Source organism: Phyllobates terribilis, unplaced genomic scaffold (assembly GCF_046119375.1).
Source record: "Phyllobates terribilis strain yellow unplaced genomic scaffold, ASM4611937v1 Scaffold_11__3_contigs__length_659146591, whole genome shotgun sequence".
NCBI classification, from domain to species: Eukaryota; Metazoa; Chordata; class Amphibia; order Anura; family Dendrobatidae; genus Phyllobates; species Phyllobates terribilis.
The window spans coordinates 550,226,536-550,252,674 of record NW_027362771.1 but is presented as its reverse complement, the minus strand read 5'-3'; the positions used below and the strand labels follow the sequence as shown (position 1 = coordinate 550,252,674).

The window sequence follows — 26,139 nt, the reverse complement described above, 5'->3', positions numbered from 1 at the left end:
CGGCTTCAGTAACCAGGCTGCTAGGTTTAGCCACTGAGGATTGGGATGGAACAGGGGCCCTTAAGAGAGAAGGTTGTTGACCTCTGGTAGTATTACCGGACCCTCTAGGCAGAGTTCTGTGATGGCCCCGAACCAAGGCCTTTTGGGCCACAGAGGGGCCACCAGAATTGTTGCCACTCTCTCTATCCTGACTTTCTGGATGGTTCTTGCTATCAGCGGTATCGGAGGAAACGCATAGACCAGCTTGAAATGCCAGGGATGGGCTAATGCGTCCAAATTCATGGCACTGTCTCGTCTGTCCAATGAAAAGAAGAGGGGAAGTTTTGCGTTTGACCGACTGGCAGAGATCTACCTCGGGGAGACCCCATTTTGCTACCAGCGACTGGCTGGATATCTTTCCTGCTTAGAAAGTCTGCTTGAACGTTGTTTGAGCCTTTCAGGTGGATTCCTGAAAGTGATAGATGTTGTTCTGCCCAAAAAAATATTCGGCCTGCAATCTGTTTTAGGCTGTGTACCTTCGTAGCTCCTTGATAACGAAGGAAGGCAACTGTAGTCACGTTGTCCGAGAGAATCTTGATGTGAGAACCCTGGATTAGGTTGACTGCCGCTCTGAGCGTTTTTTCTACCGCCATTAGCTCCCTGAAGTTGGAAGATCTGGCACTGATCTCGGGACACCATCTGCCTTGAAAGGGAATCTGGGCCAGCCTTGTAAACTGGTGTCAGTAGTCACTGTAATTAGAGGGTCCTGGGTCCAAGAAATCCCCCTTTGCAGATTTCGGGAGCTTAGCCACCAAGAAAGAGAAGCTTTTATCCGACCCGGGGTCCTGAACCGTTTGTTTAGTGAATCCCTTTGTCTGTTGCAGGATCTTAGGATATGATCCTGGAGAGGCCTTCAGTGGGCCTGGGCCCACAACACCGACTGGATACAGGCTGTCATAGACCCCAATACAGACATTGTCGCTCTCAACGTTGGATTCTCTTGGTGTCTGAAATTTGAGATTTTGGATCGGAGAGCTGTCTGATGCTCCAATGGTAGAAAGGACATCTGTTTGTTGGAGTCCAGTAATACACCAAGGAACTTCCTCCTTAATGAAGGGAGGAGTTCCGATTTTTTTAGGTTTGAAACCCAACCTAAAGACTGAAGGGTTCTTAAGGTTATAGAGACGTGAAGATTGAGAGTTGCTACTGAAGGAGCGACAATCAACATGTCGTCCAAGTATGGAATTATGCAGACTCCCTGTTTCTGGATGAGTGCAATGACTTCTGCCATAATCTTCGTAAACACCCGGGGTGCTGAAGAGATGCCGAAGGGCAGTATGTTGTACTGGTAGTGGACTGTTATATTGTCCCTGAGGACTGCAAACCGCAGGAACTTCCTGTGTGATGGATGAATCGGCACATGGTAGTACGCATCTTTTAAATCTATGGTCGCCATGACGAAGTCTTTCCCTATTAGGGGAATAGTTGATTTTATAGACTCCATCTTGAATCGTCTGTATTTGATGTGATGGTTTAGGGACTTCAGGTTGATTATGATGCATGGGGTCCCTGATAGTTTCCGTATTAGGAATATTTTTGAGTAGTGACCCGTCCCCTCCCGGCCAGGGGGAACCCGAGACACCACTCCCGAATTCCGAAGGTTTTTTAGGAGTTCCTGAGCCCCCCCGAGAAGGAAGGGACGTGACCCTCAGGATCTGAGGGGGGCAACTCTCAAATTCCAAAAGAAGACCCTGCTCAATGGTATTGAGGATCCACTGGTAGGAAGATATTGCCCGCCACTGGGGAAAGAAATTCGAGAGATGCCCCCCTACACGGACCAAGTCATTGCCTGTCCAGCTGCTGGTGTTGTTGCTGGGGTACAAGGATGTTGCAGCCCTTGCCACCTTTAGGATAGCTCCAGCGCCCAGATTTTCCCTTTCCTCTATACTGTGAGGGGTGACTTTGGGAAGGCCGAAAGGAACGTTTCTTAGTCTGTTTCTGATCGGGAAGGGTTTTCTTCCTGTCCGAGGCCTTTTCCAGGATTTCATCCAGGGCTGGGCCAAATACATATTTTCCTTGGAATGGAATGGAACAGAGCGTGACTTTAGAGGCGACGTCCCCACTCCATGTTTTGAGCCATAGTGCACGGCGAGCAGTATTGGACAGGACAGCTGCCCTGTCCACGATCCGGACTGACTCAGCCAAGGCGTCCGCTAAGAAACCTGTGGCTTTTTGAAGGAGAGGGATGGAGTCAAGCAGGTCTGCCCTGGACGTGCCCTGAGACAGATGTTCCTCCAGTTGGGTCAGCCATTTGAAGAGGGATCTGGCCACACAAGTCGAGGAAATATTGACTTTGAGAGAGGCAGAGGAGGTTTCCCATGATTTTTTAAGGACGCTTTCCATTTTGCGGTCCAAAGGATCCTTTAATTGGGACGAGTCCTCAAAGGGAAGTGAGGTTTTCCTCACTACCCTAGCCACCTTGATGTCCACCTTAGGGACTTCCCACTCAAATCCTTCACCTTCTAACGGAAACCTGTTTTAATTCCGAAGGGGTGGTGAGACGATTTTCCGGGAACTCCCATTCCTGTCGGATGAGATCCCTAATTACCTCATGGACTGGAAAACCAGTCTGCTTCTTGGTTTTAAGACCCCTAAACATCTCGTCCTGAACAGAACAAGGAAACTCCACTTCCTCCAGCCCCATAGTGCCTCTAACTGCGTCCAATAGTTCCTCTAAGTTGTCCGAGGTAAAATAAATCTACCGGTTTCTACTGTTTTGGCAGGCCCTATGGATGCCAATTCCTCAAAATCATCAGAGGCTGAGCTACTAGCGTCCATAGAGACCACATCTGAGTCTAATTCTTGGATCTTCCTCTTCTTAGGGGGGAGAGGGCCAGGAGGAGGAATAGACAGGTAGGGCAGCAAAGGAAGCTTGGACCTCCTGTCTAACCACCTGGACCTCCTGTTTAACGAGTGATCTAAGCTCCTCGATCAGTGAGGGGTTTTCTTCTCTAATTATTTTATCCATACAGGGCTGACACAACTTCTTCTTATAGGATGAGGACAGCTTTTTTTTGTACAGATGCCACATCTATGGGGCTGGTCTTTATCCTTCTTAGCGGCGGCGGCCTTGTCTTCCTAAGAAAGGGGAAGAGAAGGGGACCCATGTAACTAGAAGGAGGGGAGATCTAATGACATCTAAAAAAAAAAAGGAGGCCGAGATAACCCCATAGTGACCACCCAGGTACTACTCACTGTAGCCGAGGGCATGCTGGGCTCTGCAGATGCAGGGGTACAGGACCTATCACCTTCCATAGTGGGAATAGCCTTACCTTTTGGTGTCTTCAGGCGGGTTTTAAATAAAACCGTGCCTCCCAGCAAGGGACCTCAGTCCCCTCCCCTTTCTGGTCACTTTAAGGGCCAATCCAGGGTTGGTATGGGCCTTGATGGTTCTGGACACCATTCAGCGTCCCACGTGGAACGCCCCAACCGGAGCGATGGGACTCGCAGCGACGTCACCCGTTGCGCGAGCCCAAACCGCCCGTCGGCTCAGGAGCGCCCCACCAACACACATCTCACTGTGGAACGCTCAGGCCGGAGTGGCAGGGTCCGCGGCGACGCCACTTCCGGTGCGCACGCCAACGTCACATCCGGTGCGCACGCGGGGATGCCCCGTGCGCGCGGCAACGTCCGCGCTCCAGGAAAGAGGAGATACCAGAGAGCAGGAGCGGCCTCCGGCATGAACGATCCCCTGGCTTGCTTTACCCTCAGTGGGGCGCAGGAAGCCATGGTGGTCCCCAAAGGGGAGCAGCAAGGAGGGAGCACCCCGACACAGGTAAAAATACAGCGCAGCGCTGCCCTGCCGGCCCGACAGTACTGCAGGATCTCTCCATGCCCCAAGGGGGCAGAAAAACACTGGGGATTGACGGTGGGGAGGGGCTTTTAAACTCTATGTTCCTGTCCCCCAATAGGGCGTGGACAACATCCTCCAATGCTGTCGTGGAAGGCGTATTGAGAAATATGTATTATTAGGAAGGAATGTAACGCTACAATGGACACGGTGGCTTCATGGAATCTAATGCTGAAGTAATAACAGTTTTGAATAATGTGCATACCTCATCTGCTGCAGAACCTTTTTTTTTTCCCCCAAAAAGCTAGAGAAACTTCTTGTTAATATATTACTTCTAGGTGACTAACATCTAATGCACTTTCACCCTAGGAGGCTAAACCCCGTCACCTGCAGCCTCCATATGGCAGGCGGCCTCAATACGGCCACGCCTTTCCGCAGTAAACATTGCCATTTACCATTTTTAAAGGTTCCATAAAAACAGCAGAATGGCAGAGGAGAATCACAGAAATAAATCAAGGAGTTCTAATTAAAAAAAAAAAAATTCAAAAATCACCCAATTTCCTCTGTTAAAAGTAAAGGGGAAAAAAAAAAAAAAAGGGTCAAACCCCAGAATTGTGGGTTTGTCACATCACTTGTTAAATGGAATAAAAAAATAAATAAATAAAATCGAAAGCATCATATGTACACGAAACTGGTATCAATATAAATGTCAGTTCACCACGCAAAAAAACAAACAAACCATTGTACAATTTCATTTTTGCTCACTTGAAGACTAAATATGCAACATTTTAAAGGATCATTTGGCTTTTTGTTCTAAAAAAAAAAAAAAAGTAACTTTGCAGTTAACAGTTAAAAAAAAAAAATCCTATTTTCTCAGGAATGGAAAGATTTTAAATTTTATAACTTGTCTAGGTTACCAGCCACCTCTGCAATCTATCAGCGGTCGCAGAAAAAGGAGCACAGCGCTTACAAGCTCTTTGCTATACAGCCTGCTTGCGATGCTCAGGAGGCTTCAGTGCCCTTGTGCGCCTCCTCTTCTACATTACTCATTTCGGGCTCGAGGCTCAGCCACGCCGCTGGCCCGAACAGTCAATCATCGGGGGAACACCTCTCCCAGAAAGCCAGAGAAGCAAGGGAGCAGTTTGCTCCTGAAGAAAATTCCGGGGGGGTAAAAAAGTGAATGGGTCGGACCCCACTCAAAACATTGCTGGCCTATCCTAGAGGCTATTAATATTTAAAAAACCCTTTCAGGGGTGATTGCTCCCACCTCTCCCTGTTCCTCAAAAAAAAAAAGCACACGGACCACAATATAAGCAAAAAAAGAACAAAAATTTATTTTCTGGTGCATCACAAAAAAAAAACAGGACAGACAAGAAAATATATAAAAAGAGGTCAGAAACATGAGGCACTTGGTGACGTCTCCTGGAGCAGGAGATCTGATAACAGACACTTGACATAGGGACACTTTGATCGGTGGGAGGACAGAGCCTGCGGCCAGCAGACGCTCAATTTGGCACTTTGTTAAATAAAATAAAAATTCTCCATGTTTACCAGCAATGGGATTCATCTCTGGGGAATGATTAAGTTGCTTCTTTAAGTGGCCCCATAACAAGTCCTATTATAGAGCAGACGTGTGACGCATGTACGAAGACAAAGGCGCGTTGTGTTGTCTCCTGCATTGTGGTGGGATGAGAATTCAGCCGGACAAAGAACAAGTGCAAACTTCTCTACCCAGGACCGTCAGCGCCAGTAAAGAGGTCATCAGCTGTGGGGTTTACATGGCTATGACAGCTGCGCGGCAACCAATATGGCCTCCCAACGTAAAATTTAAAGGGGCGCTCCAGGGAAAACTGGTAACAGAGGCCGTTGCATGGCACTTGGATTCTCTTTGGTAATGTCTTAGTCCTCGTGCATCGCTCCACCTCTGCACTGCATCGCTTTAAAAAGTAGTCAAAAGTGGCCGACCTGAGGACGTATGTACTGGAGGATCCGGCTTTTTTTTTTTTGGGTAATGAAGCTTCGGTCGTCAGTGTAAGACAAGGATGTGTTGCCCAATTGCAACAGTGACGCGACGATGCATTCGTTCTATACATCACAGCACTAAACGCAGTTTCACTTGCTCCCCACTTTACATAGAACGTCCAATTATTGGGGGGCAAACGCTGCATAAGGGGACAAGTCAATGAACGGAAGGGGAAACCATTTCTGTAAGAGTGACTGATGAAGGCAGGACTGTGGGGACCCCCATTGGTCCAGAGAACAAAAACTCAGGGTGCTCCCTCTCCATTATAGAGGGTGGGCACAGTTCTCTCCCATCTACCACAATGGAGAGCTTTCACCCATATTAACGGGTGATTTTGTGCCCATGTTACCAGGATCTCACTCGGGGGTCTGAGCCCTGGGGGGAGATGAAGTGCACTGGGGGCGTGTGAATGTACTTGGAAGTTACCGCCTTTGCACATTGCCACACCCCCAGTGCACAACCAGCCCGATTTCCATATCTTCTATGGAGGGGGCTGCAAATACATCTGCTGGGCATAGCTGTCCTCGCACCCGCCCTGTAAATTAGGCCTGACCTATATAATGAGACATCGTATAATACGACCCCTTAGTATTTACCCTGCATTTCTCTAAATCAGAGAACACATTTTTCCGGAAAACACTTCTTGCTCCAAAATCTGCAGCAGTGGATCTGTGGCATATAAAGGAAGGATTATAATTCTCCACGATCCACTTATGGCATTAAAAACTGCACTGGTGTTTTTTGTTTTTTTTCCCTAGTGCAGCTTAGTTTCGTCGGCATAGGCATCAATGCCCCTCTCAGTCCAGACCCCCACTGATAAAGCAGGAATGTTTTTTCTCCAATTCATAGGTTGTGTTGACCATGAAAACATTTTACATGGAAAGCTCAGATTTCTATTTGCACGGATTTTGCAGATTCCGCACGTCGTTCCTAATCCTACAGATTATTCCCTTATCGTCGATAAAAACATATTATCCTTTAATCTCAATAATCGTAATGAATAGAAGTAAAAAGAACAGAAATTACACGCTAAAATAAATTAGTGCATCGTGTGTGCAGAGTCTGGCTGCATGTATGAACGGCCATCGCCCGGCGGGCACCATGGCTGGCACCGGTCAGTTACCTATGGGGTGTGCCAGGATGGCAGAAAACCATGTGCAAGCTGCAGATACAGCCCCATTCACATGTAGGGAACGGATCTTCACAGACAGGAGTAACAGAGGTGGGAGGGGGACACCTGTGCTGATCCATGGGGCACATACCTGTGCAGGGATCATGGTCGCAACCCGTACAACAAAAAGGGAGGAAGAAAGACACCAAACGGGTAAGAGAAGAATTAAGACCATGACACTCCGGACCCTCAAATGCAAGAGGGGATGGCCAATATGGACACCTAGATTAATGGTGGACATACTGTGGGTCCGGCGCGGACATGACGGGGACCATAAGTAGGATGATGACCACAGAGGATGAGCGTAGTGCAGACTGCAGCCCTCTTACATATTTACAAGAGCTGTGACACCGTAAACCTTAAAGGCACAGCTGGCGTGAACATTAAATGAGGTCTAAAAATTCAGTGTTTTCAGCTTGGACTTGTCGGCCATTGCAGCCCCCGGCTTTTTACTCGCCCTCTATAAATCACATTTCTGATTCGGAGTGCACCACCTTCTTCTTTGCTCGGGATTTGCTGCTCCGGACAGATGCCTGTAAGGAGAGAAGAAGTGGTGAGGACGGACGCCATGTCAGTGATGCCCCTCACCCACCGATGCGGACGTCACATGTGCTGAATCACCCCTTTAACACATTACTGACATGTGACGTACCGGTACATCATATATGTCGGCTCCCTGACTTTGATGCGGGCTCGCATGCATCTTTCATGGCAGATGATGTCTGAATAATTAAGCCATCATCGGCCTCTAACAGCCGAGAAAGGAGCGGAGGGTTGAATGTCCCTGTCATTCTGTATAGCGAACATAGTTAAACAAAAATAAATAAAAATAATTTGTAAAGTTGCATTTTTCACCTCTCTAGTTAGCGTCTTCTTCTTAGACACCCTCAGACTCTGGCTCCTCTGCATGGGTTTCGGCGGTAGACCCCCTCTCGTTCTTGCGGACGTCCTGCTCTCGTTGTCTGACCACCTTTCATCCATGGAGTCACTGTCGGCTTGGGACTGAGTTGTATAAGCTGTGTGACAAGTGTTCGTAGACATTAAACAGGTCGTCCACCTTTGGGGACAATAATGTTTTTATTAAATCCATGTATTTGGGGCTAAAAATCATTCTAGCAATTGGGGTTCACTAAAAATGTTGCACCGTTTTGCTTTTACAGCATTTTTTGTTTCCTGGCACGCTGAACTTTGATGTGGTCTGTGGTCAGAAATCAGCCGAGAGAAAGGTCAGAAAAAAGACAGATAAAAGCGATACAAACTCCCAGTCAGACCGTCATAGTGAGCTCACTGATGGATTCTCTGTTAGCTCATTCTGCAGCCAGCAAGAAACAGTGTAACACAAAGGCTATAGAAGGCAAAGCTTAATGAAACATAGTTGCAAAAAGGATTTTTAGCCCCAAATATATGCATTTAAGAAAAAAAAAAAATGTATACATTATAAAAAAAAACAAACACAAACTCACCAATAGGGCGGCGATGAAGCTCATCGTCAGGGTATAGGGGATCTCTGTAGTGTATGGGGGCGTCATCTGGGAGATCCCTCAGATCTTGCATGCTGAAGCTGCGGAGTCGTCCAACCAGTGCGCCTTGTCCCTAAAAAGAGAATATACACTGCTCAAAAAAATAAAGGGATCACTCAAATAACACATCCTAGATCTGAATGAATGAAATATTCTCATTGAATATTTTGTTCTGTACAAAGTTGAATGTGCTGACAACAAAATCACACAAAAATCATCAATGGAAATCAAATTTATTAACCAATGGAGGCCTGGATTTGGAGTCACCCCCAAAATTAAAGTGGAAAAACACACTACAGGCTGATCCAACTTTGATGTAATGTCCTTAAAACAAGTCAAAATGAGGCTCAGTATTGTGTGTGGCCTCCACGTGCCTGTATGACCTCCCTACAACGCCTGCGCATGCTCCTGATGAGGCTCAGTATTGTGTGTGGCCTCCACGTGCCTGTATGACCTCCCTACAACGCCTGGGCATGCTCCTGATGAGGCTGAGTATTGTGTGTGGCCTCCACGTGCCTGTATGACCTCCCTACAACGCCTGGGCATGCTCCTGATGAGGCTGAGTATTGTGTGTGGCCTCCACGTGCCTGTATGACCTCCCTACAACGCCTGGGCATGCTCCTGATGAGGCTGAGTATTGTGTGTGGCCTCCACGTGCCTGTATGACCTCCCTACAACGCCTGGGCATGCTCCTGATGAGGCTCAGTATTGTGTGTGGCCTCCACGTGCCTATATGACCTCCCTACAATGCCTGGGCATGCTCCTGATGAGGTTCAGCATTGTGTGTGGCCTCCACGTGCCTGTATGACCTCCCTACAACGCCTGGGCATGCTCCTGATGAGGCTCAGTATTGTGTGTGGCCTCCACGTGCCTGTATGACCTCCCCACAACGCCTGCTCCTGATGAGGTTCAGTATTGTGTGTGGCCTCCACGTGCCTGTATGACCTCCCTACAACGCCTGGGCATGCTCCTGATGAGGTTGTGGATGGTCTCCTGTGGGATCTCCTTCCAGACCTGGACTAAAGCATCCGCCAACTCCTGGACAGTCTGTGGTGCAACGTCACGTTGGTGGATGGAGCGAGACATGATGTCCCAGATGTGCTCAATCGGATTCAGGTCTGGGGAACGGGCGGGCCAGTCCATAGCTTCAATGCCTTCATCTTGCAGGAACTGCTGACACACTCCAGCCACATGAGGTCTGGCATTGTCCTGCATTAGGAGGAACCCAGGGCCAACCGCACCAGCATATGGTCTCACAAGGGGTCTGAGGATCTCATCTCAGTACCTAATGGCAGTCAGGCTACCTCTGGTAAGCACATGGAGGGCTGTGCAGCAGTCCAAAGAAATGCCACCCCACACCATTACTGACCCACTGCCAAACCGGTCATGCTGAAGGATGTAGCAGGCAGCAGATCGCTCTCCACGGCGTCTCCAGACTCTGTCACGTCTGTCACATGTGCTCAGTGTGAACCTGCTTTCATCTGTGAAGAGCACAGGGCGCCAGTGGTGACTTTGCCAATCCTGGTGTTCTGTGGCAAATGCCAAGTGTCCTGCACGGTGTTGGGCTGTGCGCACAACCCCCATCTGTGGACGTCGGCCCTCATACCACCCTCATGGAGTCGGTTTCTAACTGTTTCTGTAGACACATGCACATTTGTGGCCTGCTGGAGGTCATTTTGCAGGGCTCTGGCAGTGCTCCTCCTATTCCTCCTTGCACAAAGGCGGAGGTAGCGGTCCTGCTGCTGGGTTGTTGCCCTCCTACGGCCCCCTCCACGTCTCCTGGTGTACTGGCCTGTCTCCTGGTAGCGCCTCCAGCCTGTGGACACTACGCTGACAGACACAGCAAACCTTCTTGCCACAGCTCGCATTGATGTGCCATCCTGGATGAGCTGCACTACCTGAGCAACTTCTGTGGGTTGTAGGGTCCGTCTCATGCCATCACGACTGTGAAAGCACAACCAACATTCAAAAGTGACCAAAACATCAGCCAGAAAGCATTGGTACTGAGATGTGGTCTGTGGTCCCCACCTGCAGAACCACTCCTCCGTCACAAAAATAGAGCGGATTGAGATCGGCTAACACCCCGCAGCGCTGTACTGCATGGGGACCGGAATATCACGCGATCAGCTGGTACCGAATTCCCTGAGCAGTCGCGGGGAGGGGGGGGGGGGGTTAACCATTTTCAGCCCAGGTGTAATACTGGTGTTGGTACCTTGGTGGCGGCGTGTACGGCCGCGGTAGCCGCTATGTTTAGACCTTTCCGTCCGAGCGTGACGACCGATTCGTAGCTCCGCTCCTTCGCCTGCACAATATAGGAGTCTATTTCCTGGTGAAAGAAATAAGAAACAGGTCAGAGGTGCAACGTGGATACGCCAGGAGAGCGAAACTGAGGGGTCCGCCGCACCAAAGACTCTTCCTGCAGCTGGTCTGTGAGGCAAAAAACAGGTCAGACGCAGCTTCTGGAATCCAGGAGCCTCGGGGCAGAGCTGTACCGACGACGGACGTCTCTTACATGGGAGAGAGGCCGGGGAACACCAAGCATACAGAGCAAGATCATCACCGTGCGGCAAGAGGTACAGGAACTACAAGTACCAACATGCCCAGACAACCAGCACAAGCTATGCTGGGATGAGTAGGGAAATCAGTGGGAACGAAAAATAAAAGTAATTATCACGCCCTCTCCATGTAACCAGCTCTCCCCTCAAGATCCCCCCTCCGAAGAAACCAGCTCTCCCCCCAAGATTCCCTCCAATGCACCCCAGCTCTCCCCCAAGATTCCCTCCAATGCACCCCAGCTCTCCCGTGTAGCCAGTGCGCCCCCCCACACCCCAACTCTCCCGTGTAGCCAGCGCGCCCCCCCACACCCCAACTCTCCCGTGTAGCCAGCGCGCCCCCCCACACCCCAGCTCTCCCGTGTAGCCAGCGTGCCCCCCCACCCCAGCTCTCCCGTGTAGCCAGCGTGCCCCCCCACCCATGTAGCCAGCGTGCCCCCCCACCCGTGTAGCCAGCGTGCCCCCCCCACCCCAGCTCTCCCGTGTAGCCAGCGTGCCCCCCCCCACCCCAGCTCTCCCGTGTAGCCAGCGTGCCCCCCCCACCCCAGCTCTCCCGTGTAGCCAGCATGCCCCCCCCCCCCGTGTAGCCAGCATGCCCCCCCCCCCGTGTAGCCAGGGCGCCCCCCCACCCGAGCTCTCCCGTGTAGCCAGCGTGCCCCCCCCCCACCCCAGCTCTCCCGTGTAGCCAGCGTGCCCCCCCCACCCAAGCTCTCCCGTGTAGCCAGCGTGCCCCCCCCCCACCAGCTCTCCCGTGTAGCCAGCGTGCCCCCCCCCCACCAGCTCTCCCGTGTAGCCAGCGTGCCCCCCCCACCCCAGCTCTCCCGTGTAGCCAGCGTGCCCCCCCCCACCAGCTCTCCCGTGTAGCCAGCGTGCCCCCCCCCCCCCACCAGCTCTCCCGTGTAGCCAGCGTGCCCCCCCCCCCCCCACCAGCTCTCCCGTGTAGCCAGCGTGCCCCCCCCCACCAGCTCTCCCGTGTAGCCAGCGTGCCCCCCCCCCACCCCAGCTCTCCCGTGTAGCCAGCGTGCCCCCCCCACCCCAGCTCTCCCGTGTAGCCAGCGTGCCCCCCCCACCCCAGCTCTCCCGTGTAGCCAGCGTGCCCCCCCCCCACCCCAGCTCTCCCGTGTAGCCAGCGTGCCCCCCCCCCACCCCAGCTCTCCCGTGTAGCCAGCGTGCCCCCCCCCCACCAGCTCTCCCGTGTAGCCAGCGTGCCCCCCCCACCCCAGCTCTCCCGTGTAGCCAGCGTGCCCCCCCCCACCCCACCCGTGTAGCCAGCGTGCCCCCCCCACCCCAGCTCTCCCGTGTAGCCAGCGTGCCCCCCCCACCCCAGCTCTCCCGTGTAGCCAGCGTGCCCCCCACCCCCACCCCAGCTCTCCCGTGTAGCCAGCGTGCCCCCCCCCCACCCCAGCTCTCCCATGTAGCCAGCGTGCCCCCCACCCACCCCAGCTCTCCCATGTAGCCAGCGTGCCCCCCACCCCCACCCCAGCTCTCCCGTGTAGCGGGCGCACCTTCTGAACTTGGGTACAAGAACCTGGAATTCCTGACAATATAAAGACAAGTGGAAAATAGATTTTTTATTCAGAAATGTAGGAAAGCCAGGAGCCGCCTGTGTGGGAGCAGTGACGGCGGAGCGATGATCGTTCCTCACCGCTAACCCTGCCCCTCACCCTTCTGTACATCAGGGATTACCAGGGACAAGATATCCCCGTCCAGTATATGTGGGATCCTGTATAGGAGGACTGTTCCTAATCTCTCTGTATGCAGCACACACCCTACAGCACAGATGTCCTACGGCGCCTCAGGGCGGGTACACGGGAGCGGAGACACATACAGTATACGGTACCTTTTCCCGCAGGGACAGCACAGGATGCACACATTTCCTGTACAGGAGGCTGGCGCCACGTGTGTACGGGGACAGCAGCCACACCACAAAGGCCATCTTAATCTCATAGTAAAATGGAAACCTGTCCGGGGAAAAAATAAATAAATAAAAATGAGTGAAAAGAGCAGCAAAAGAACAGTGGGGGAGGTGAGAGAATAATATATTATAGTATGTGCACAAATGTTTAGTTATAGGGGTTATCTGGTCTCAGAAGAAAAGTCTGCAGGCAGTCAATGTGACCGTAGACTGCTGAATCGTGACAGTGTGTGGTCACATCCCAACTAGTCTTACACAGCTTCTCTCAATAGAAGAGAGTTGAGTGCAGGAGACTAGTTGGCACATGACTGCAAGTATGGAAACATACGAGTATGAAGATCAGCTCATCACCAGGGTGCTGAGCATATGGAAATGTTGGGTAAAAAAAAAAAAAAAAAAGACAATCTAAAGAGCAGGTGTCACCAAGTCAAAAGCGATCAGTTTGTACTTTTATTCCCACTGCTGCCCTGAATATATATATATATATTTTTTTTTAAAAACCCAGAGATATGGGCTTTTTTATTTAGTCCTAATTTTTATGGTCTTAACTAGGGGGGGAAAGGGTGCTCACAGGATCCTCAGGGGCAGGTCTTATGGCTCTTCTGACTAATTACCTTGTGAGCCACACCCATTTGGTAAAGACCAGAATAATTAATGGTATATTAAAAGGCCAAAATCTATGGCGGATAAAGGGGAGAAAAAAACTGAATACACAGGGGAAAAGAGTAAAATCTGATCCTCTTTATCTGTGTGTGCAGAGTAATTTAATATACAGGATCCCCAACGATAGCTCTTTGGGATCTGAACAAGCAGCTGTAGTGACAGTCCCATGAGTATGAAGACCCTCTTGGATCTCCAAAATAGCAGGGATCTCATAAGTATAATATTGGAGGTTGGGAGGACTCCTCATAGGTTCCAAGCTAAAGTCATTCACTGATATATGTCTCCAAGACGGAGAGTCTCTATAAATCCTTACCAGGAGAGGAAAATGTCTGTAAAGGTTTCTACTGTCATGAAGAGGGCGAAGACGATCCAGTACATCATCCATCGCACCTGAGAAGACAAGAAGGTGCGATACGTGGTGGGCATATTCCTCATGTATGGAGCAGACTCAGGGGCTGAGCCCGCTCCATACCTGGCATTTGCCGATCGTTTAACCATAGAGGTGCCACATTCAATCACTGACAGCGGCATTTAAATACCCAAGTTGCTGGTGCCCGCGTGGACCTGTTCCCAGTTTCCCACCATCTCTGCCGGCCAAGTGTGGTTGTGCCGATGAGCTGTCACAACAGTCGGGGACCTGCTGCAGACCCCCCCATTGCCGCCATCATGGTCCTAATATGAAGCCCAGCCACGGTAAGTAATTTTCACTATATACTAATGGCAGGTTCCAGTCCACTACTGGGATTAAAAAGTAAAATTAAAAAAAAACATTTTGGAACACTCCCTTTTTTCAGTTTTAAAACAAGGAAATAAAAAAAAAAAAAAAGATATACTTATATTTTTAATATATATATATATATATATATATATATATATATATATATATATATATATATATATAGTATTGCGGAGTCTGTAAAAGTCAGATCAAAATATATTAACTAGTACAGTAAAAAATAGAAAACCAATTAAAATGTCAGAATTGCTGTTTATTTTGGTCACCGCACCACCCAAAAAATAGAGGGATCAAATCATTATCGGATACGTGAGTATACGGATACTCACGTATTCTCGGACATTCTTGGTCTTCACAGCTTTGTATGACGAGTAGGCGGGATACAGAAGCCCGAATATGAGCCTGGGGGGAGAAGAAAGAACCAGACGATTTATAAGCATTGCCCTGAGGAGGGGCAGACGCCCCCGTCCTGTATACAGCGTACACAGGGAGATGTTACAAGCTGCCGCACAAGCCGGGGTCCACGCTCCGCAAAGAATCCACAACAGTCATTAATCCGGTGCCAGCAGTCAGACTGTACAGACCAAGCACTGCCACAGATCCAAGCCCCCCGCAGTCTGCGCCCCCGGACCCTCATTTAAATGTATATATTAGGATGAGAAATTACATGGAAAAAAATGGATTAATTTGGGAGGATTGGGCCCTATACAAATGAGAACCTGAAGACCCAAAGAGCAGAATCTGCCACCTTAGGCCGTGTACATGCAATGCGTTCTTTTGCTGCACTTTCCCCCCCTCATGATTTTTGAAAATTTTTGCAAAACAATGCGTTTCCCTGCATTTTCAGAAAATTGCATGAAAAAAAAATAACTAATCATGTGAACACAGCCTAAGGAATAGTGAGCCAGAAAGACTGCAGTACTACTAATGGCCACTATACCATGTTTGGCACTGTGCCACCTCAATCAGATGATCGGTAGCGGTGTCGGGTCAGACCCCCCCCATTGATTTCATAATAAAGCCGATTCTGAATATACATCCTCACTATTAAAGTCCCGGGAAAAACCTTTAAAGGCCAACACCACTTGTAACCTACAAGATCAGGAGCTGGAATATTTAACCCTATCCTAGAAAACCAGAGATCGGGCTGGGAACTGCAGCTTTAAAATATGGCTGCTACGTGGTCGTGTGAATAGGCCCTTAGACTAGAGATTCGGAATGGACTTCCCCTTTAAGTAAAATGTTTTACGGAGCAAATAAAAAGTAATTATAAAGTAAAGTGAGGGCTAATAACACTAAAGGAGTAAAAGCCTTACGCCTTCTCGGTAATTTGGCAGCTCCCATGTGACTGGATTACAGGCTCATACCAGCGAGGACAGCGCAGGTAGCGTCACGTTACGGGCACACCCAACGACACCAAACACTCATCACAAAACACAACGTGCGACTAATGCATCATTAGAATGGAAATGTCCGCAGTCACCTGCTGAGCGACCTCTTCCCTCTGACTGGGGCCACGTGATTGCACATGGGGCACGCAACGACCCCAATCCCAGCCTGAGGACCCTCGCCCACTATGAATATTTATGGTAGAAAAGCACTTTACTCATCTGACATAGCTACTTTCACTGGCTTTATTTAAGCCGCTCCTGTCCTTAGTGACGGAAATCCTTTTAGTTAAAGGGATTTTCCAGGAAAACTCTATATTTAGGTGCCCGGGATTTGCAGATGAGGGTGAGCTGACCCTCATCATAAGACCCTCAATGCACCTTTTCCAGACCCCAATTATAGTTCATTCTCAAAGCTGAAAAAAAAATCACTTAAAGATAAATGTCCTCACTTTAATATTGCCTCTTTAGAGAGGAAGAGGAGTAGAACTCTATAGCGCCACCAGTTGGAAGCAGCAATCCTACAAGTCATGATCGACTCTTGTAATAGGACTTAGGATAAAAGCCAAATCAGAATCTCAATTTGCAGACAAGGTGTTTCGGGGTTGTTGCCCCTCATCAGTTCAAAGTGGGAGATCTGATTTGGTAAGGTGAGAGGCTCTGGACTAGGGTCTAAGGGGTAACTCTTTGTGGAGAGTGAGGTTACCCTTTAGACCTCAGTCCAGAGCCTCTCACCCAGCAAAATCAGATTTCACACTTTGCACCGATGAGGGGCAACACCCCCGAAACACCTTGTCTGCAAATTGAGATTCTGATTTGTCTTTTATTCCAAGTTAAATTGCAAGGGTCGATAGTGACTTGTAAGATCGCGGCTTCCAACAGGTGGCGCTATAGAGTTCTTGCCCTATTCCTCATTAAAGAAGCAATTTTCACGGCGAATAAGCCTCCTTACATTGGCAGAGCCGGTATGTCATTCCTCTCTGTAATAGTCTGTTGTAGCAATATATATGTGTGATGCCTTTATAGAGTAATGATGGCGGCCCCATCTACTAAGCTCCGCCCAATCCAGCTGCAAAACGCATCACATGATCCGGCAGTGCTTCTTCTAATTGGCCGAGAAGCATAATGTGACAACGGTGTAGGATGCCCTGCTTCCTACATATCTAAGGTGACAATGCCACTGATCTGCCGGCTGAAGATGATCACATAAGCACCGTGCCCCTGCGCTATTGACAAGGCGCAGCGCCACACATTTGTGGTGGCTAGGCCAGGTACTGCAGCCCCGTGACCACTGACAGGACACATGGGAAGGGGTCCAGATCTGACCCTACAGGGACCCCATAGAGGGAGCACACACAGTGGAGGGGACCCAGTACAGGACTGACAGGAGGATTAACCCTTAAGTACCATCTCCCTGTATGAGGAGGGGGAGGGGGAGCACTCAGCTTCAACAGATCCCACAATTCTGTATATCTGCCACCATATTAGGCACAACTGCCATTCAGGAAAGTAGGACAGCTGGGTGCCAGCCCCTGTGAGAGGCGGACAGGCCAGGGAAAGCTGGGACTGATAGTTCCCAAGCCTGCCTAGGTGTATAGTGATGGGACAAGGGGCAGGAGAGGGATACTCACACCACCGTCCGGGAGATAATCCAGGACACCATCCTCCTCGCCGTCAGCCGCTGCGGGGCTCTCTACACTTCCTCTTCCGGTCTGTGTGGCAGCAGAGACTCAAAAGTTGGAAGAAAACAAACTTTAGCCAATCAGGAAGAAGAGTGGGCGTGTTGTCCCCGCCTACTACAGAGTCGCCAAGGAGACGCATCGTGGGTTACTGATTGATAGACTGTCGGTTAGACCGGTCAGTGCGGACTGTATCACTGCACGGGGGGGGGGGGGGGGGAGTTCTGTGATGCCCCCTGTCCCTGACATGCAGTGCTCTGGTGCCCCCTGTCCCTGACATGCAGTGCTCTGGTGCCCCCTGTCCCTGACATGCAGTGCTCTGGTGCCCCCTGTCCCTGACATGCAGTGCTCTGGTGCCCCCTGTCCCTGACATGCAGTGTTCGGATGCCCCCTGCCCCTGACATGCAGTGCTCTGGTGCCCCTGTCCCTGACATGCAGTGCTCTGGTGCCCCCTGTCCCTGACATGCAGTGCTCTGGTGCCCCCTGTCCCTGACATGCAGTGCTCTGGTGCCCCCTGTCCCTGACATGCAGTGCTCTGGTGCCCCCTGTCCCTGACATGCAGTGCTCTGGTGCCCCCTGTCCCTGACATGCAGTGTTCGGATGCCCCCTGCCCCTGACATGCAGTGCTCTGGTGCCCCCTGTCCCTGACATGCAGTGCTCTGGTGCCCCCTGTCCCTGACATGCAGTGCTCGGATGCCCCCTGTCCCTGACATGCAGTGCTCGGATGCCCCCTGTCCCTGACATGCAGTGCTCTGGTGCCCCCTGTCCCTGACATGCAGTGCTCTGGTGCCCCCTGTCCCTGACATGCAGTGCTCTGGTGCCCCCTGTCCCTGACATGCAGTGTTCGGATGCCCCCTGCCCCTGACATGCAGTGCTCTGGTGCCCCCTGTCCCTGACATGCAGTGCTCTGGTGCCCCCTGTCCCTGACATGCAGTGTTCGGATGCCCCCTGCCCCTGACATGCAGTGCTCTGGTGCCCCCTGTCCCTGACATGCAGTGCTCTGGTGCCCCCTGTCCCTGACATGCAGTGCTCTGGTGCCCCCTGTCCCTGACATGCAGTGCTCTGGTGCCCCCTGTCCCTGACATGCAGTGCACGGATGCCCCCTGTCCCTGACATGCAGTGCTCGGATGCCCCCTGTCCCTGACATGCAGTGCTCTGGTGCCCCCTGTCCCTGACATGCAGTGCTCTGGTGCCCCCTGTCCCTGACATGCAGTGCTCTGGTGCCCCCTGTCCCTGACATGCAGTGTTCGGATGCCCCCTGCCCCTGACATGCAGTGCTCTGGTGCCCCCTGTCCCTGACATGCAGTGCTCTGGTGCCCCCTGTCCCTGACATGCAGTGTTCGGATGCCCCCTGCCCCTGACATGCAGTGCTCTGGTGCCCCCTGTCCCTGACATGCAGTGCTCTGGTGCCCCCTGTCCCTGACATGCAGTGCTCTGGTGCCCCCTGTCCCTGACATGCAGTGCTCTGGTGCCCCCTGTCCCTGACATGCAGTGCTCTGGTGCCCCCTGTCCCTGACATGCAGTGTTCGGATGCCCCCTGCCCCTGACATGCAGTGCTCTGGTGCCCCCTGTCCCTGACATGCAGTGCTCTGGTGCCCCCTGTCCCTGACATGCAGTGCTCTGGTGCCCCCTGTCCCTGACATGCAGTGCTCGGATGCCCCCTGTCCCTGACATGCAGTGCTCTGGTGCCCCCTGTCCCTGACATGCAGTGCTCTGGTGCCCCCTGTCCCTGACATGCAGTGCTCGGATGGCCCCTGTCCCTGACATGCAGTGCTCTGGTGCCCCCTGTCTCTGACATGCAGTGCTCGGATGCCCCCTGTCCCTGACATGCAGTGCTCTGGTGCCCCCTGTCCCTGACATGCAGTGCTCGGATGCCCCCTGTCCCTGACATGCAGTGCTCGGATGCCCCCTGTCCCTGACATGCAGTGCTCGGATGCCCCCTGTCCCTGACATGCAGTGCTCTGGTGCCCCCTGTCCCTGACATGCAGTGCTCTGGTGCCCCCTGTCCCTGACATGCAGTGCTCTGGTGCCCCCTGTCCCTGACATGCAGTGCTCTGGTGCCCCCTGTCCCTGACATGCAGTGCTCTGGTGCCCCCTGTCCCTGACATGCAGTGCTCGGATGCCCCCTGTCCCTGACATGCAGTGCTCTGGTGCCCCCTGTCCCTGACATGCAGTGCTCTGGTGCCCCCTGTCCCTGACATGCAGTGCTCTGGTGCCCCCTGCCCCTGACATGCAGTGTTCGGATGCCCCCTGCCCCTGACATGCAGTGCTCTGGTGCCCCCTGTCCCTGACATGCAGTGCTCTGGTGCCCCCTGTCCCTGACATGCAGTGCTCTGGTGCCCCCTGTCCCTGACATGCAGTGCTCTGGTGCCCCCTGTCCCTGACATGCAGTGCTCTGGTGCCCCCTGTCCCTGACATGCAGTGTTCGGATGCCCCCTGCCCCTGACATGCAGTGCTCTGGTGCCCCCTGTCCCTGACATGCAGTGCTCTGGTGCCCCCTGTCCCTGACATGCAGTGCTCTGGTGCCCCCTGTCCCTGACATGCAGTGCTCGGATGCCCCCTGTCCCTGACATGCAGTGCTCTGGTGCCCCCTGTCCCTGACATGCAGTGCTCTGGTGCCCCCTGTCCCTGACATGCAGTGCTCGGATGCCCCCTGTCCCTGACATGCAGTGCTCTGGTGCCCCCTGTCCCTGACATGCAGTGCTCGGATGCCCCCTGTCCCTGACATGCAGTGCTCTGGTGCCCCCTGTCCCTGACATGCAGTGCTCTGGTGCCCCCTGTCCCTGACATTCAGTGCTCGGATGCCCCCTGTCCCTGACATGCAGTGCTCTGGTGCCCCCTGTCCCTGACATGCAGTGCTCGGATGCCCCCTGTCCCTGACATGCAGTGCTCTGGTGCCCCCTGTCCCTGACATGCAGTGCTCGGATGCCCCCTGTCCCTGACATGCAGTGCTCTGGTGCCCCCTGTCCCTGACATGCAGTGCTCTGGTGCCCCCTGTCCCTGACATGCAGTGCTCGGATGCCCCCTGTCCCTGACATGCAGTGCTCTGGTGCCCCCTGTCCCTGACATGCAGTGCTCTGGTGCCCCCTGTCCCTGACATGCAGTGCTCTGGTGCCCCCTGTCCCTGACATGCAGTGCTCTGGTGCCCCCTGTCCCTGACATGCAGTGCTCGGATGCCCCCTGTCCCTGACATGCAGTGCTCGGATGCCCCCTGTCCCTGACATGCAGTGCTCGGATGCCCCCTGTCCCTGACATGCAGTGCTCTGGTGCCCCCTGTCCCTGACATGCAGTGCTCTGGTGCCCCCTGTCCCTGACATGCAGTGCTCGGATGCCCCCTTTCCCTGACATGCAGTGCTCTGGTGCCCCCTGTCCCTGACATGCAGTGCTCGGATGCCCCCTGTCCCTGACATGCAGTGCTCGGATGCCCCCTGTCCCTGACATGTAGTGCTCTGGTGCCCCCTGTCCCTGACATGCAGTGCTCTGGTGCCCCCTGTCCCTGACATGCAGTGCTCGGATGCCCCCTGTCCCTGACATGCAGTGCTCTGGTGCCCCCTGTCCCTGACATGCAGTGCTCTGGTGCCCCCTGTCCCTGACATGCAGTGCTCTGGTGCCCCCTGTCCCTGACATGCAGTGCTCGGATGCCCCCTGTCCCTGACATGCAGTGCTCTGGTGCCCCCTGTCCCTGACATGCAGTGCTCTGGTGCCCCCTGTCCCTGACATGCAGTGCTCGGATGCCCCCTGTCCCTGACATGCAGTGCTCTGGTGCCCCCTGTCCCTGACATGCAGTGCTCTGGTGCCCCCTGTCCCTGACATGCAGTGCTCGGATGCCCCCTGTCCCTGACATGCAGTGCTCTGGTGCCCCCTGTCCCTGACATGCAGTGCTCTGGTGCCCCCTGTCCCTGACATGCAGTGCTCGGATGCCCCCTGTCCCTGACATGCAGTGCTCTGGTGCCCCCTGTCCCTGACATGCAGTGCTCTGGTGCCCCCTGTCCCTGACATGCAGTGCTCGGATGCCCCCTGTCCCTGACATGCAGTGCTCTGGTGCCCCCTGTCCCTGACATGCAGTGCTCTGGTGCCCCCTGTCCCTGACATGCAGTGCTCTGGTGCCCCCTGTCCCTGACATGCAGTGCTCGGATGCCCCCTGTCCCTGACATGCAGTGCTCTGGTGCCCCCTGTCCCTGACATGCAGTGCTCTGGTGCCCCCTGTCCCTGACATGCAGTGCTCGGATTGCCCCTGTCCCTGACATGCAGTGCTCTGGTGCCCCCTGTCCCTGACATGCAGTGCTCTAGTGCCCCCTGTCCCTGACATGCAGTGCTCTGGTGCCCCCTGTCCCTGACATGCAGTGCTCGGATGCCCCCTGTCCCTGACATGCAGTGCTCTGGTGCCCCCTGTCCCTGACATGCAGTGCTCTGGTGCCCCCTGTCCCTGACATGCAGTGCTCGGATGCCCCCTGTCCCTGACATGCAGTGCTCTGGTGCCCCCTGTCCCTGACATGCAGTGCTCGGATGCCCCCTGTCCCTGACATGCAGTGCTCTGGTGCCCCCTGTCCCTGACATGCAGTGCTCTGGTGCCCCCTGTCCCTGACATGCAGTGCTCGGATGCCCCCTGTCCCTGACATGCAGTGCTCTGGTGCCCCCTGTCCCTGACATGCAGTGCTCTGGTGCCCCCTGTCCCTGACATGCAGTGCTCGGATGCCCCCTGTCCCTGACATGCAGTGCTCTGGTGCCCCCTGTCCCTGACATGCAGTGCTCTGGTGCCCCCTGTCCCTGACATGCAGTGCTCTGGTGCCCCCTGTCCCTGACATGCAGTGCTCGGATGCCCCCTGTCCCTGACATGCAGTGCTCTGGTGCCCCCTGTCCCTGACATGCAGTGCTCTGGTGCCCCCTGTCCCTGACATGCAGTGCTCTGGTGCCCCCTGTCCCTGACATGCAGTGCTCTGGTGCCCCCTGTCCCTGACATGAAGTGCTCGGATGCCCCCTGTCCCTGACATGCAGTGCTCTGGTGCCCCCTGTCCCTGACATGCAGTGCTCTGGTGCCCCCTGTCCCTGACATGCAGTGCTCTGGTGCCCCCTGTCCCTGACATGCAGTGCTCGGATGCCCCCTGTCCCTGACATGCAGGGCTCTGGTGCCCCCTGTCCCTGACATGCAGTGCTCGGATGCCCCCTGTCCCTGACATGCAGTGCTCTGGTGCCCCCTGTCCCTGACATGCAGTGCTCGGATGCCCCCTGTCCCTGACATGCAGTGCTCTGGTGCCCCCTGTCCCTGACATGCAGTGCTCTGGTGCCCCCTGTCCCTGACATGCAGTTCTCGGATGCCCCCTGTCCCTGACATGCAGTGCTCTGGTGCCCCCTGTCCCTGACATGCAGTGCTCTGGTGCCCCCTGTCCCTGACATGCAGTGCTCGGATGCCCCCTGTCCCTGACATGCAGTGCTCTGGTGCCCCCTGTCCCTGACATGCAGTGCTCTGGTGCCCCCTGTCCCTGACATGCAGTGCTCTGGTGCCCCCTGTCCCTGACATGCAGTGCTCTGGTGCCCCCTGTCCCTGACATGCAGTGCTCTGGTGCCCCCTGTCCCTGACATGCAGTGCTCTGGTGCCCCCTGTCCCTGACATGCAGTGCTCGGATGCCCCCTGTCCCTGACATGCAGTGCTCTGGTGCCCCCTGTCCCTGACATGCAGTGCTCTGATGCCCCCTGTCCCTGACATGCAGTGCTCGGATGCCCCCTGTCCCTGACATGCAGTGCTCTGGTGCCCCCTGTCCCTGACATGCAGTGCTCTGGTGCCCCCTGTCCCTGACATGCAGTGCTCGGATGCCCCCTGTCCCTGACATGCAGTGCTCTGATGCCCCCTGTCCCTGACATGCAGTGCTCTGGTGCCCCCTGTCCCTGACATGCAGTGCTCGGATGCCCCCTGTCCCTGACATGCAGTGCTCTGGTGCCCCCTGTCCCTGACATGCAGTGCTCTGGTGCCCCCTGTCCCTGACATGCAGTGCTCTGATGCCCCCTGTCCCTGACATGCAGTGCTCTGATGCCCCCTGTCCCTGACATGCAGTGCTCTGGTGCCCCCTGTCCCTGACATGCAGTGCTCTGGTGCCCCCTGTCCCTGACATGCAGTGCTCGGATGCCCCCTGTCCCTGACATGCAGTGCTCTGGTGCCCCCTGTCCCTGACATGCAGTGCTCTGGTGCCCCCTGTCCCTGACATGCAGTGCTCGGATGCCCCCTGTCCCTGACATGCAGTGCTCTGGTGCCCCCTGTCCCTGACATGCAGTGCTCTGGTGCCTCCTGTCCCTGACATGCAGTGCTCTGGTGCCCCCTGTCCCTGACATGCAGTGCTCGGATGCCCCCTGTCCCTGACATGCAGTGCTCTGGTGCCCCCTGTCCCTGACATGCAGTGCTCTGGTGCCCCCTGTCCCTGACATGCAGTGCTCTGGTGCCCCCTGTCCCTGACATGCAGTGCTCTGGTGCCCCCTGTCCCTGACATGCAGTGCTCTGGTGCCCCCTGTCCCTGACATGCAGTGCTCTGGTGCCCCCTGTCCCTGACATGCAGTGCTCGGATGCCCCCTGTCCCTGACATGCAGTGCTCTGGTGCCCCCTGTCCCTGACATGCAATGCTCTGGTGCCCCCTGTCCCTGACATGCAGTGCTCTGGTGCCCCCTGTCCCTGACATGCAGTGCTCGGATGCCCCCTGTCCCTGACATGCAGTGCTGTGGTGCCCCCTGTCCCTGACATGCAGTGCTCGGATGCCCCCTGTCCCTGACATGCAGTGCTCGGATGCCCCCTGTCCCTGACATGCAGTGCTCTGGTGCCCCCTGTCCCTGACATGCAGTGCTCTGGTGCCCCCTGTCCCTGACATGCAGTGCTCTGGTGCCCCCTGTCCCTGACATGCAGTGCTCTGGTGCCCCCTGTCCCTGACATGCAGTGCTCTGGTGCCCCCTGTCCCTGACATGCAGTGCTCTGGTGCCCCCTGTCCCTGACATGCAGTGCTCGGATGCCCCCTGTCCCTCACATGCAGTGCTCTGGTGCCCCCTGTCCCTGACATGCAGTGCTCTGGTGCCCCCTGTCCCTGACCTGCAGTGCTCGGATGCCCCCTGTCCCTGACATGCAGTGCTCTGGTGCCCCCTGTCCCTGACATGCAGTGCTCTGGTGCCCCCTGTCCCTGACATGCAGTGCTCGGATGCCCCCTGTCCCTGACATGCAGTGCTCTGGTGCCCCCTGTCCCTGACATGCAGTGCTCTGGTGCCCCCTGTCCCTGACATGCAGTGCTCGGATGCCCCCTGTCCCTGACATGCAGTGCTCTGGTGCCCCCTGTCCCTGACATGCAGTGCTCGGATGCCCCCTGTCCCTGACATGCAGTGCTCTGGTGCCCCCTGTCCCTGACATGCAGTGCTCTGGTGCCCCCTGTCCCTGACATGCAGTGCTCGGATGCCCCCTGTCCCTGACATGCAGTGCTCTGGTGCCCCCTGTCCCTGACATGCAGTGCTCTGGTGCCCCCTGTCCCTGACATGCAGTGCTCTGGTGCCCCCTGTCCCTGACATGCAGTGCTCGGATGCCCCCTGTCCCTGACATGCAGTGCTCTGGTGCCCCCTGTCCCTGACATGCAGTGCTCTGGTGCCCCCTGTCCCTGACATGCAGTGCTCTGGTGCCCCCTGTCCCTGACATGCAGTGCTCTGGTGCCCCCTGTCCCTGACATGCAGTGCTCTGGTGCCCCCTGTCCCTGACATGCAGTGCTCGGATGCCCCCTGTCCCTGACATGCAGTGCTCTGGTGCCCCCTGTCCCTGACATGCAGTGCTCTGGTGCCCCCTGTCCCTGACATGCAGTGCTTGGATGCCCCCTGTCCCTGACATGCAGTGCTCTGGTGCCCCCTGTCCCTGACATGCAGTGCTCTGATGCCCCCTGTCCCTGACATGCAGTGCTCTGGTGCCCCCTGTCCCTGACATGCAGTGCTCTGGTGCCCCCTGTCCCTGACATGCAGTGCTCGGATGCCCCCTGTCCCTGACATGCAGTGCTCTGGTGCCCCCTGTCCCTGACATGCAGTGCTCTGGTGCCCCCTGTCCCTGACATGCAGTGCTCGGATGCCCCCTGTCCCTGTCATGCAGTGCTCTGGTGCCCCCTGTCCCTGACATGCAGTGCTCTGGTGCCCCCTGTCCCTGACATGCAGTGCTCGGATGCCCCCTGTCCCTGACATGCAGTGCTCTGGTGCCCCCTGTCCCTGACATGCAGTGCTCTGGTGCCCCCTGTCCCTGACATGCAGTGCTCTGGTGCCCCCTGTCCCTGACATGCAGTGCTCTGGTGCCCCATGTCCCTGACATGCAGTGCTCTGGTGCCCCCTGTCCCTGACATGCAGTGCTCGGATGCCCCCTGTCCCTGACATGCAGTGCTCTGGTGCCCCCTGTCCCTGACATGCAGTGCTCTGATGCCCCCTGTCCCTGACATGCAGTGCTCTGGTGCCCCCTGTCCCTGACATGCAGTGCTCTGGTGCCCCCTGTCCCTGACATGCAGTGCTCTGGTGCCCCCTGTCCCTGACATGCAGTGCTCTGGTGCCCCCTGTCCCTGACATGCAGTGCTCTGATGCCCCCTGTCCCTGACATGCAGTGCTCTGATGCCCCCTGTCCCTTACATGCAGTGCTCTGATGCCCCCTGTCCCTGACATGCAGTGCTCTGATG

At 54.6% G+C, this 26,139-nt stretch overlaps 1 protein-coding gene across 1 annotated transcript; it reads right to left on the bottom strand.

Annotated features, from left to right (window-relative positions):
- Positions 1-5,139: 5,139 nt before the first annotated feature.
- Positions 5,140-17,546, bottom strand: REEP4 (receptor accessory protein 4). Its single transcript, XM_073654048.1, has 8 exons — positions 17,429-17,546; positions 14,739-14,811; positions 13,987-14,063; positions 12,936-13,056; positions 10,756-10,869; positions 8,487-8,616; positions 7,879-8,039; positions 5,140-7,556 (listed from the first exon to the last, which is right to left on the bottom strand). The coding sequence occupies exons 1-8, from the start codon at positions 17,458-17,460 to the stop codon at positions 7,491-7,493; spliced, it is 774 nt and encodes a 257-aa protein (XP_073510149.1). The 5' UTR covers positions 17,461-17,546; the 3' UTR covers positions 5,140-7,490.
- Between the last annotated feature and the right edge of the window lie 8,593 nt (positions 17,547-26,139).